We start from the raw sequence: 12,141 nt of genomic DNA, 5'->3' as shown, positions 1-12,141 counted from the left end.
GTGACAACAGGTTTTCCAAAAAGAAAAAAAAAAATTCTTTCATGTGGATGTGCTTACTAGTTTAGACACAATACTAAGTTGTCCGGTTTTGCCTTCTGTGGCAAAGGGATCTCTGCTGTGTGCTCCAATCCTGGATTTAGCATAGGCATTATGAAAAAGTGTGTCTTGCGTCATGAGACTTTTATGGGTGACATTTATGGGAGACCTTCATACAGTGGCAACACGTGAAAAATTCTTGCAGTATATATACATTAAAGATAAGTCCCACAGCTCTTGCTAGTCATTGAATCTTTACGACATACCTCTTCTAAACGGTACTTAGGAAATTCTCTTCCCCAAATGCCTAACATTTGATCAGTATGAGTTAAGCTAATATCAACTATATACTCTTTAGTTACTCCAGAGAAAATGATGAACTTTCATTTTATCATATTTATCTTGCTGAAATCTCAGTGTAGAGCTCTGGGAATACACTAGAAGCAATGAACCAAGTAGATTTTATTCCACAAAAATTTTAAATTATAATTACTGGCTTATTATGATAGACAATTTCAGTTATAATGCAATTTTATGTAATTATTAAATTCATAGTTTGGTTGAAGTTTCTACTTCATATTTTAATCATTAGTGGAGAAAGGATGTAATTCAACAGCTCTAAGCATTTATGCATAAACTTGCTTTTCTCAAAAAATAAAAAGAGTATTATTTGATGCAAATAATAACGCAATTTATTTTCTTGTATAGAATCCTGGATATGCTGGACGCCAAGAGCTACCAGAAAATCTCAAAATTCTGTTCAGAACTGTGTCAATGATGGTTCCAGATAGACAGGTAAAATTAATGACTGAACTGAAAGAAAAAAATGTACTTTGTTATTTGACTATTTAAATTTGCTTATCTATTAAAAAACAAACACAGAAACAAAAATACCCAACACCCTTATTTCTAAAAGGAAAACATTGTGTTTCAGATAATTATAAGAGTTAAACTTGCAAGTTATGGATTTATTGATAATGTGGTTTTGTCTCAGAAGTTCTTCGTTCTTTATAAACTTTGTGAGGAGCAGCTCACTAAGCAGGTAATGTTATGCATTCTCTTCCCCTTTGTCTTAGTATTTATGCAATGCAACCCTTTGGATTTTCATTTGTGCAGGTTGTTTCTGAACAATCACTTTCATGCTTTTAGTAAAATATTGAAATAGTTAAAATATAATCCAAGCATTTTTCTATTAACATTTTTGAACCACGTAAGTTCTTGTGTATGTAGTTACATACACACAGTCATCTAATTCTTAAAAAAAATATAACTTGTAGTTGCCCATATATGAAGTTGTCTGCCTAAATGTGATCAAGGCAGGGGAAATTAACCTTGTGTCTCATTTTTCTGAAATGCTTAGTGAAATCAAGAGAAAGCATCTGTAGCTTTCTGCAGGAGGAATGTCTTAAGTTTGATTTTAGTTACAGAACTGCTCTGAATTTCACAACACTGCTTTGATCTGTAGCCTTGGGTTTAAGCTGCCTTAGTTGGGACTATCCAGGGTAGAATGCAAATACTGTTTTTTAAAACACTGATGTAGAGAGCTACAAAATAGTTGCTATATCAGTTCGTAAATGATGAAGTCAACAAAATCCAAACTAGAAAGGTTATACTCTCCTTCCTGAAAATAAACTTCTTATCTGTTGTTTATTTTAATAGAATAATTTCTAAAGAACAGCAACAATTCCAAATGGAGTTAACTTTTCCAGGCAGTGTGACTATACTATAGAACAGACAAGTAAGATTTGCTATTCTAATGAAATAAAGGTAGAGAACTTGTTATTGATGCATGATCTATATTTTCACATTCTATTAGGTTCATTATGACTTTGGTCTGAGGAATATCCTTTCAGTACTTAGGACTCTCGGAACTCAAAAAAGGGCCAGACCAAATGAAAGCGAATTAAGCATTGTTATGAGGGGGCTAAGAGATATGAATCTTTCAAAGCTGGTAAGAATCTAATAGTAATTAATTAATTAATCTAATAGTGGTTTGTCTGGGGTGTGATGTTTTACATACTAATGGGTGTAGGCTGATTACTATCAATAAATGGAATAATTTGTATATGCATCAAATTTATGTGCCATAAATCCAGTGTATGTACCAAATCTGTAGGGTATGATATTGAGCAGGGCTGAGAAATCTATCTTTCATACGTTTTTAGAAGTTCTTATAGGTGCTCTTTAAGCATCAGAATTGAATGATCATACACTTTATAAATATAGATTCAGTGTGTACTGAGTGAGAACTGAAATAAATTTCAAATTTGTTTTTCACATGACATACAGATGACATTATGAAAATGCTGCCAGCTTAGTGATTTGTCTTGTTGGCTGACTGTGCTTATGAACAAGCACTTGTGTTTAAAAACTACATTCTTATTGTTAAATATTTTACAGTAGATATCAATTTGGGTTTAAGAGCTGTGGATAGCTGGGCTTTAACACTGAATAACTTTTTCAGATAGACGAAGATGAGCCCTTGTTTCTGAGTCTTATCAATGATCTGTTTCCGGGGTTGCAGTTGGACAGTAATAAATATAATGAGCTTCAGGCTGCAGTAGCTAATCAGGTAGAAGAAGCAGGATTGACTAATCATCCACCATGGAATCTTAAGCTTGTTCAGGTAAAAAAAAAAAATTGTAGTATTTCCTTAGCAAATTCAAGTCAAAACACCATGTTAGTGGTTAAATCACTGTCTCGTTCAAAGACTTGTGCTGCTAGTATAAGAATAAAATAAAGACTATGTGTAAACCACACTTGGAAGACTAATCTATTATTTATTTATATCCAGAAAAAGAAAAAAAAAATCTTAAAGAATGCTGCTAACTCAGCCTTTCCCATGTATTTTAGTGCATCTGAGCTATTTGAATGAAAAAGGAAAGTATGTACTTAGCTCTTTAAACATGAGTTTTGTAGGCTAGCGTAGGGGCAGTAGGGCATAAGAATGCATTTTGGACTGTAGTAATTTGTACATAAATACTTCAAGGAAGTCCTCAAAGTGTTAGATTCGTTAATCAGCTGTGTGGTCTTAACTTACAAAATCCCATAGGAAGTGTTGTGTCTGTTTCATGTACTTAAGATGCTTTCGCACTTTCATTATTATACACTCTTGTGTTAAATGTTTTGCTACTCTTCATTTTTTTCCTTTTGAATAATACAGAAAAAGGCTAGATTTAGTTCTGTAAGCCATTTTATAGTAAACGTCTGTGTTTATAATAGATAAGGATAAGAAGATATATACAGTTCCACAAAATGCTACAAATAAGGAAATACAAACTGATTTCTGAGTTCCTGACCTTGAATGTCTAATGTATTTATAATCTGTGACTATCAAACACGTACAAGTGTAAGCGAAAATCTTCCAAAAGCATATTTCTCAAAATGTTTTGCTTTTTAATAGTTGTATGAAACTTCTCTAGTACGTCATGGGCTGATGACACTTGGACCCAGTGGATCTGGAAAAACAATGGTCATAACTATATTAATGAGAGCACTGACAGAATGCGGACAACCTCATAGAGAAATGCGAATGAATCCCAAAGCTATTACAGCTCCTCAGATGTTTGGAAAACTAGATGCTGCAACTAATGATTGGACAGATGGAATATTTTCTACACTGTGGAGGAAAACATTGAAAGCTAAAAAGGGTATGTAAGTGCTACATTTGGTTTATCGTGAAAATGAATGATGTTGAAAAGAATCCCAAGTTTGAAAATATGGTGAAGTTTCCTCTTGAAAACAACTACAGACGATATTTCACATCTCTTCACAAGAAAGAGGAAGAGTTTAAAAACTTATTGTTTCAATTGTTTCAATATTAACATTAAACAGTAAAAACAATAATTAAATTGTTTGTTCCCTTGCCACTTTGGTTCTGCAGTGCAGATGTATTAGGCTGCACTGATAAATTACAGTGAAGATTTACTTGTACTTATTGCACTAGCTTTAATATTTTCTTCTGTTTTTCTTGTATTGACTACTTATATTTATATTGCAGCATACTGAAATTCCTTTTCACAGAAATATTCATTTGCATCTGAAAGAATAAAAATATTTGTATTAATCAAAGGGAATTCTTCTAGGGTACCTTCCTAGAAGGTGGTTCTTTTTTTTTTTTTAAAAAAGGGGATTAAAAAGGGGAACAGGGGCCAAGAGGGCAGAGATCCAAGATGCCAAGGCTCCCTTTGATTACCAGGGAAAAGAGATCAGTACCTCTCTCTCCACTTTCCCTCAGGAAGTTGTAAAGAGCAATGAAGTCTTCTCTCTGCCACCTTTTGTCCAAATTAGACAAAGCGACTTCCACTTCCCCTCATGTGCCCCCCAGGCCTTTTACCTGGTTGGTTGCTCTCCTCCATAAAAATTCAACTATCTTAACATCCTTTCTATAAATATCTTTTATATGAATTTTATTACTTTTTTCAAGTCAACTCTGTTTTGCATAACAGTATCTAGTAAACAATCTTTCTGTCTTTGCCTTAAGCCATGAGCATTTTCTTCTTAATATCTCCTCTTTTCCTGTTGAGGAGGGAGAATGAGGGAGTAATGATCTGATTCTATGTAGATAGCATAAGTAATGTCATCGCAAATGTATGTTGTAAAGATATAGGCATGCCATAGTCATTTGTTTCTTTCAGAGATGATGCCTTTACTAGCTGTGCAGTTCATACAGTAATGAATATCTGTGAAGACAGTAGAATTTGCAATAAGCTTGTTCTTTAAGTATATGAACTATAGCTCTTTTCATTGTTTGTTTTTGTTTTGTTTTGTTTTTTCCCCAGGTGAAAATGTGTTTCTGGTTTTAGATGGTCCTGTAGATGCAATCTGGATTGAGAATCTAAATTCAGTTTTGGATGATAACAAGACTCTCACTCTAGCAAATGGAGATCGAATTCCCATGTCTCCTACTTGTAAGCTGTTATTTGAAGTCCACAACATTGAGAATGCTTCTCCAGCAACAGTTTCTCGTATGGGTATGGTCTACATCAGCTCTTCTGCCCTTAGCTGGAGACCAATATTACAAGTAAGATTGTCATTGCTAGCTACTCCTGATTTTATTTGGTGATAAGTTTATACAGAATAACATTGTGGATGTTTTTCAGTCATGGCTGAAAAAACGTTCTGCTCAAGAAGCTGAAATTTTGCAAAGTTTGTATGACAGAATCTTTGAACCAGCATATACATACATGAAACTAAACCTTAATCCAAAAATGGAGCTTCTGGAATGTAACTACATTATGCAGGTAAAACAGGTAGTGTGTAATCTTGTATGAATTGATATTGCAAATCTGCAAAATTGAATGATATGATAGCAATAAAGTTTCATTTGAAAAGATTGTTTTGTGATGAAGAAAACCACAGCTTCAGTATTAGTTTGGGAATACAGGAGTAATTAGAAGTGTGCAGAATGAACTTCTCCTTATTGCTTTGTATTTAAACTGGTCCTGAGTTGAATAGAAGTTGAAGGCTTTATTTGGTTTTCATAAGCATACAGTTAATAAGCTAGTGGTTTCATTCCAATTCCATAAACACCAAACAAACTGCAGTAAAGGTCAAAATAACCTACTGGTACTTTCAGCAGAGAATAATTCTGTTTTTATCTCCATGTGTGATTTCTCTCAGTCAGTGCTTCCAAGGTCAACATAGTTACTTTTGCTTTCCTGTCAGTCAGAGTTTTTCTTCAAGTGGGAGCCGATCAGTGATTTTTTTAATAATAAAAAATATTTACTTCACAGATCTACTATGATTGACAATCCTATACTGCATGTCTCCAGCTGTTTTGTTTATGAATCAGTTGTCACGTGATGATTCTTAGATTCTTCCTTATACTTTCCACTGATTTTCTAACTGTATATATTCTACCACTGTTTCCAGATTATCTTTTTTCTGCCATTTTTATTTTTATATTTGTGTTTTAGCTGTTTACCTTCCTCTGAACAACCTCAATAGATAGACAAGTAAAATTTATTTGAGAAGAGTCAACAGTTTTATTTAGGGCTATCCCACCTTGTAAGTATACATGTAAAGTCAGCTTCCTGTTAATGTGGTCTTCATGAAGAAATAAAAGTGTTCAATGAAGCTCTTTACCGCAGATTTACATGCAACCTAAGCAATAATAACAAAAGGCAAGCGATACATTTCTAGGTAAAAATAATTGATTACAAGATAGGAAACGAATGATTGAAATAAGGGAGCAATTCTTACAAAGTAGAGATGATAGAATTGATCCTGAGGCAACAGCAGTGGGCTGGTGCCACTCAAAATGTTAATAAACAACTAGGAAAAGTTGTAGCTGAAGAAGTTTACTGATGACTGAATTGTTCAAGGTGTTGAGGACAAAGCAGCTAATCATGAAGAACTATAGACAGACTTTATGAGACTGAATAAATTGGTAGTGAAATGGCAAATGAAATTCATGGAGAGGTTGACACAAGCAAAAAACAAACTGTACCGTGCTGTATGTAGCAGATCAATGGAACGTCTTGCTGAAGGGTGTTATGGATTGTAAAAGTTTATGTACGTTCAACACCAGCCCTGAAATTTTCATGGTTGAAAAATCTGTAAATGATTACTAAACCCAGAGAAAGTCTATTTGATTTTGAAAGCCCTACACTGGGCAGAGTACAGGAAGTACCACTGCCAGTACCACTGCAAGCCAAGAGAGTACCAGTACGATTTGTCATAGCTTTCCTTTGTTTTTATTTTTCAGAAAGTGTCCACTTTTGGTCACTGTTACAGATGAGATGCTGGGAAAATGTTGTCATCTGACTTTTTAGAACCATTTGTGTATTTTGAAGCTATTTGTTTCTGTTTTCTTTCTCCAAAAACTTGTTGCAAAATACTTTTATAAGCCAGTGCATCAAAATTTAAAGTGGTGTTATGTTTGAGAGGATAAACAGATTTTGTTCAGATAAACAGATACAGCCTGTTTCTGAAATAATTAGATAGCTTATAATTCTTCTTTCTAAGAAAATTAGTGGCATTATTTTAACAGTCTTAACTATAATTAATAGTGGTTAATCATCTTTTTAAAACCGATTTTTAAAGCAATTAAAAGTATTTAAACTATTTAGGTCCCTAGGCTGTATTATATATTTTTTCGTATAGATACTATTACATATGTGTTTATATAAGTGTGTGGGTGTGTTTGTTTGTATATGGTACTGCATTACTTCCTACTTGTGAAATATGAGATTATGATCTAAGACAACATAAATAATTTATTAAAAAGCTAATTCCAAGTGCTGACTGAAAATCTGATTCTCAGTTAGAAAGATATATTTTGAACCAATGTGTTTGATACTGCTATGTATAAAAAAGTCTTATAAGTGATATTATTTAAGACTATCAAAATAAACATCTGGCTTGAGGGCGACAATAAATAGCGAGTTACTAGATTTCTGGAATCTAGTTCCTTAGAGAGGGAAGAAATCATAAAAATTGATACTTCAAAGATTTATTTCCTTTTTAACACAAAATAGAAGTCGATGTGATATATTCAGTATTTGACCATAATTGAGATAAAAACATTAAACAGCAATTGAAAATTTTTCTATGCTTAAAGATAGAAAACTACGCTTTAAGGACTTTCCAGTGGTGAGGAGGCACATAAATTATAATGTTTAATGGTGGGTATTTGGTTTTGAATTAGGAATATCCCACTAGATACTATAAATATTATTAAAATATTGCTCAATTACTCTAGCTTGTAACTGACGTTATTCAGTAGATGTATTTTAAAAGAATATTTGACTGTCAAAATACTGAAGTAATTTTGAAAATGTGCAGGTTTACATGGATGCCTTTATTCTCTTTGGTTTACAGTTCTGAATGTCATGTTATTCCTTGATATTCTGGAATTTATGTTATTCTTTTGTAATCTGTACCTGTTTTCGATTATAATTTGAAGTTTGAATACATGTGAATAATTTATGTAAATACATATATGGGGATATAAAATTAAAAAGTGATTATGTGATGCTTTCTTAATGCATTATGTTTTAAAATATTTTCAGTCCATTAATCTTCTGGAAGGTTTGATTCCATCGAAGGAAGAAGGTGGTTTATCGTCTATATCTCATCTGCATAAATTGTTCTGCTTTGGAATAATGTGGAGTTTAGGCGCCCTTTTGGAGTTGGACAGCAGAGATAAACTTGAAGCCTTCATCAGAGCTCATGATAACAAATTAGATTTACCAGAAATTCCCCCTGGCACCAATCAAACGATGTATGAGTTTTATGTCACTGATTATGGTAAGAATAATCTGAATAATAAAAAAAAAGATGGTTATTTTATTGCTGTTTTATAACTTAATATGGCTCACTAGAATTTTAAAGTTACTACTTCTTCCTTGGTTGTATAAGTAAAGATTTTGGAAGTATGGTAGTAGCTCATATTCTCTATGCATCAGGTGTCAAGATAAGAAGTTGGAAACCAGGGATACATTTCTCACCGGTGATACTTTCTTATTTCTTTTGCTTTTAATTTCATTCTTAAAGATTTTTTTTTTCTGTTATTTATCTTTAACCAGTCTACGTTTTTAGAATAATTTATTTCCAGTCTGTTCTAGATTAATTTAATTTTACATTTGTATTTAATTTCCTCACAATATTTTTTGTTAAACATATGACCTGATTTAAATTCCACTTTTAATCATTGTTTATCCATGTTTGATAATCACTAGTAAATCTTAGAATTCATAAGACCTCAAATAGTATATTATTTTCCACGGGGAATTTATAGGTAAACTAATGCAGGTACATCAATTTCACTAAGAATTTACTGATCTATTACATGATATTGTCATGGGAATGCATCTATTTGTAATTTATCCAAATTCAGTTATTTTCCTGCCAGCAATATTGATTTAGTTTATACACTCCACCCATATTTTCATATTCTGTGACTTTTCACCAGCAGAATAAGAACAAGTTTTCAGGTAACCATTGTTTTGACTTTTTTATTTAAGTAGCTATATGTATATTTAAATAGTACACATTATTGTTATATATTTTTATATTTTATAGGGTTGGGGGTTTTTTTTACTAACAAAATCTTTTTTTAATTTCAGGTGATTGGGAACATTGGAGTAAAAGTGTTCAGGAGTATGTGTATCCAACAGATAATGTCCCAGACTATGCATCTATTCTGGTTCCAAATGTTGACAATGTCAGAACTCAGTTTTTGATAAACACAATTGCAAAACAGCACAAAGTAAGTACAAAATTATTATTTTAATTGTAGAAAAACAGAAACTTACATATGTGGTAATTGAGGGTTGCAGTCATTCTCTGTCTCTAGCCGTGGCTTTCTGGCTGCACCATTATTTACATATTGCTCTGTTTTTATTTCCTTAACTTGAATCTTCTATAGTTTTTTCTGTCCGCCAAGGAGGTTTAAAATATTTTAATAAAATATTTATTCTCTTAACACTTAAACCCAACAACATATCATCTTTTTTAGAGAAAAGACTTAAAACCTTGTTCCTAGTATTTGCACCATAGTCCTCATTCTAATTTATGCTTTTTGAACAGAAAAATAAGGATAATGAGCTTCCTATGTCAATTCAGTATAAACATGAAATCACTAGCCTTTACTGCATTTTTTTCTTTCATTAGGAAAGCTGTATTTAATAGCATTTTCCCTGACTGTAGAAAAGGAGAAAATACTTTATACATTGATTTAACCAGTAAAATCCAATCTGGCATCATGGCCAAAAGGCCATCAAACAATAGTTATTTACAACATAAATATGTATAGTCCAATTTGCACAGTTGATGCTCTGGAAAAACAAACAGACAAGAAAAAGCCACAAAGAAAAAGCACAATGTTATTAACAGCCCCAGCAACTTAGTGTGGAAACCTGTGCTGGATTCTGAAGTACAGTTCAGAGTACTTCTTTCTTGGTATCTGAAGCCAATATTAGAAATACCAAAAGTGCACGATCCAGTGATGGAACTTGGCTTTTCTGTGAAATTCTGGGATTTAGCACAAAACCATTTACTTGGACTTGATAAACTTTTCCTGAGATCATAATGTGGCTGTCTCTTTCATGTATCTGACACAGATTATAAAAACATACCAAATCTTGATATTTGAGAACAAATGATTAATCTTTGTATGTCAATGCCTTGGGAGATATTTGTAATATTTCCAGGTACGTTCTTGTGCAATCATTACAGTGCACACAATGAATACTGAAATATTCTAAAGATAGTTTCTTAGCCATACTCCTTTTCACGATTCAGTGCTCCTGTAATGTATGGTTTTACCCACCTTTCTTGAGTTCAGAATTCAGTGTACTGTGGAACTAGTGTCTGCATCTTGGTTGAGCTAAATTCTCCCATCTATGATAGCAGTCAGTGTGCTTTATTTTCAAGCATTCCTATTTTCTAAGACATTGAATTTTGATTTGAGGAATGCATTTATTATTTTCTCTCATGAATCAGATCATAACAGCATGAACTTTCTTTCCAACTACAGCTGAAATACAGGAACTAGATTAAAAAAAAAGTGATGTTTTCTGACTTGTTGATTCTCCAAAGTTTATTACTATCTGTGTTAGTGTGGTCAATTGATCTCTTGGATATTCAAGAAATTGGATAAGGAATTAAACCATATGGGATCATCATGGTTATCTGTTGGAGAGCATTAATTTAAAGTAGAAGAGACTGACAAATATTCAAATATTTCACTTCAAATGCTCTTCAAATACAGTATTGTCAGAGATCTCCTGTGTTATCAAGTATAGTGACCATAAATACGCCCCTCTTTGAACTGATTAAATTTGTTTCATGCAGTAATGATGAAGAAAATGGCTATAATATATATAATTATAATTATATTTTTATATATATAATATAGATATATATTATTTCTATATAATATTAGATATAATATATAATTAGGATATAATTAGGTATAATTAGGATATTATATATATATAATATCCTAATATATATATAATATATATATTTATATATATAATTATATATAATTAGGTTGAAAACATGAAGGACTCTTATGTCTGAAGAAAAAAGTGAGGTTCCTATTTAGCTCCCTTTCATGAAATGAAATGGGAGATTTCTATGGGAGTTTTAAAAGAAAGGAAAAAAGTACCACTACACCATTAATCCTTTACTTAGCAACATTTTGATTTTAACTCATATTTTACCAATACAAGAAGGAAACTAGAAAACCTTTCTTTTTCTGGATGTATTTATTAGGGTTTTTTTTACATGAAAATGATGCTTAGCATACAGATTAACCAGGAAATGAGATATTAGAAGTGAGGGCAAAAATAAAATATCTACTAAGAAAACAACTTGAAAAAACATTCAGATTAGATGTTTGAGACCACTTTCCATTATAAATAAAATCCTCCTTAAGGTCATCTGCTGCAAATCACTACTGCAATGAATGTGTTAGAAAATTGAAAAGTTAAGGAACTGGCTTTAAAAAAAACAAGCAAACAAAAATACCCACATCTCTACAACATTCTCTCTTTATACTTTATTTTTTGACTCAGTAAGTAATCTGTCTTCGAAAACGGAGGTGGTATGAAAAACACATACATGTCATTGCATATGGACACACTGAGAAAACTATCAGAACAATATGCCATCTAATATTAGACCAAAGTATTAGAGGAAAAATCCCTTTGTCTAAAATAGCTCTGTTATGCATATTTAGTTAACAGTTTTGATACCACTTATGGAATTTAAATGTCTATTGCAGGCAGTTTTGCTCACAGGAGAACAGGGAACTGCAAAGACAGTCATGATTAAGGCATATGTGAAGAAATATAATCCAGAAGAACATTTGTCAAAATGTTTAAACTTTTCATCTGCCACAGAACCATTTATGTTTCAGGTAAAAATATACCATTTAAGCAGTTCTTGAATATATACTTAAATGTAATTATTTCTTGAGGGTAAGTGAGGTAGAAATATAGTTTAAAGGAACTTTTTTTTGCCTAAGTCACTTAAAGTCTTCAGAAAATTCCGTAAGATAATTGTTTTTTGCAGACAAGAGTGAAATATAGTCGCTCATATAGGGATGCATATATTTGTGATTACTGTGTGCTTTTTCACTATGGAATTTTA

The 12,141-nt window shown here is 32.2% G+C and overlaps 1 protein-coding gene across 1 annotated transcript in view; it reads left to right on the top strand.

Annotated features, from left to right (window-relative positions):
- DNAH8 (dynein axonemal heavy chain 8) overlaps nucleotides 1–12,141 on the top strand; it is a gene marked incomplete at its 3' end in the record, with an annotated part of 107,211 nt that overhangs the window by 48,986 nt on the left and 46,084 nt on the right. Inside the window, exons 40-49 of the mRNA XM_079550301.1 lie at nucleotides 745–831; nucleotides 971–1,078; nucleotides 1,853–1,987; nucleotides 2,501–2,662; nucleotides 3,440–3,686; nucleotides 4,818–5,059; nucleotides 5,139–5,279; nucleotides 8,052–8,289; nucleotides 9,108–9,250; nucleotides 11,774–11,908. Coding sequence (XP_079406427.1) covers nucleotides 745–831; nucleotides 971–1,078; nucleotides 1,853–1,987; nucleotides 2,501–2,662; nucleotides 3,440–3,686; nucleotides 4,818–5,059; nucleotides 5,139–5,279; nucleotides 8,052–8,289; nucleotides 9,108–9,250; nucleotides 11,774–11,908 — 1,638 coding nt within the window. The remainder of the gene's footprint in view (nucleotides 1–744; nucleotides 832–970; nucleotides 1,079–1,852; nucleotides 1,988–2,500; nucleotides 2,663–3,439; nucleotides 3,687–4,817; nucleotides 5,060–5,138; nucleotides 5,280–8,051; nucleotides 8,290–9,107; nucleotides 9,251–11,773; nucleotides 11,909–12,141) is intronic.

This window comes from Tetrao urogallus (assembly GCF_951394365.1).
Source record: "Tetrao urogallus genome assembly, chromosome: 2".
Taxonomy (NCBI): Eukaryota; Metazoa; Chordata; class Aves; order Galliformes; family Phasianidae; genus Tetrao; species Tetrao urogallus.
The sequence above is the reverse complement of the archived record's forward strand: the minus strand, read 5'-3'. Positions and strand labels throughout refer to the sequence as shown.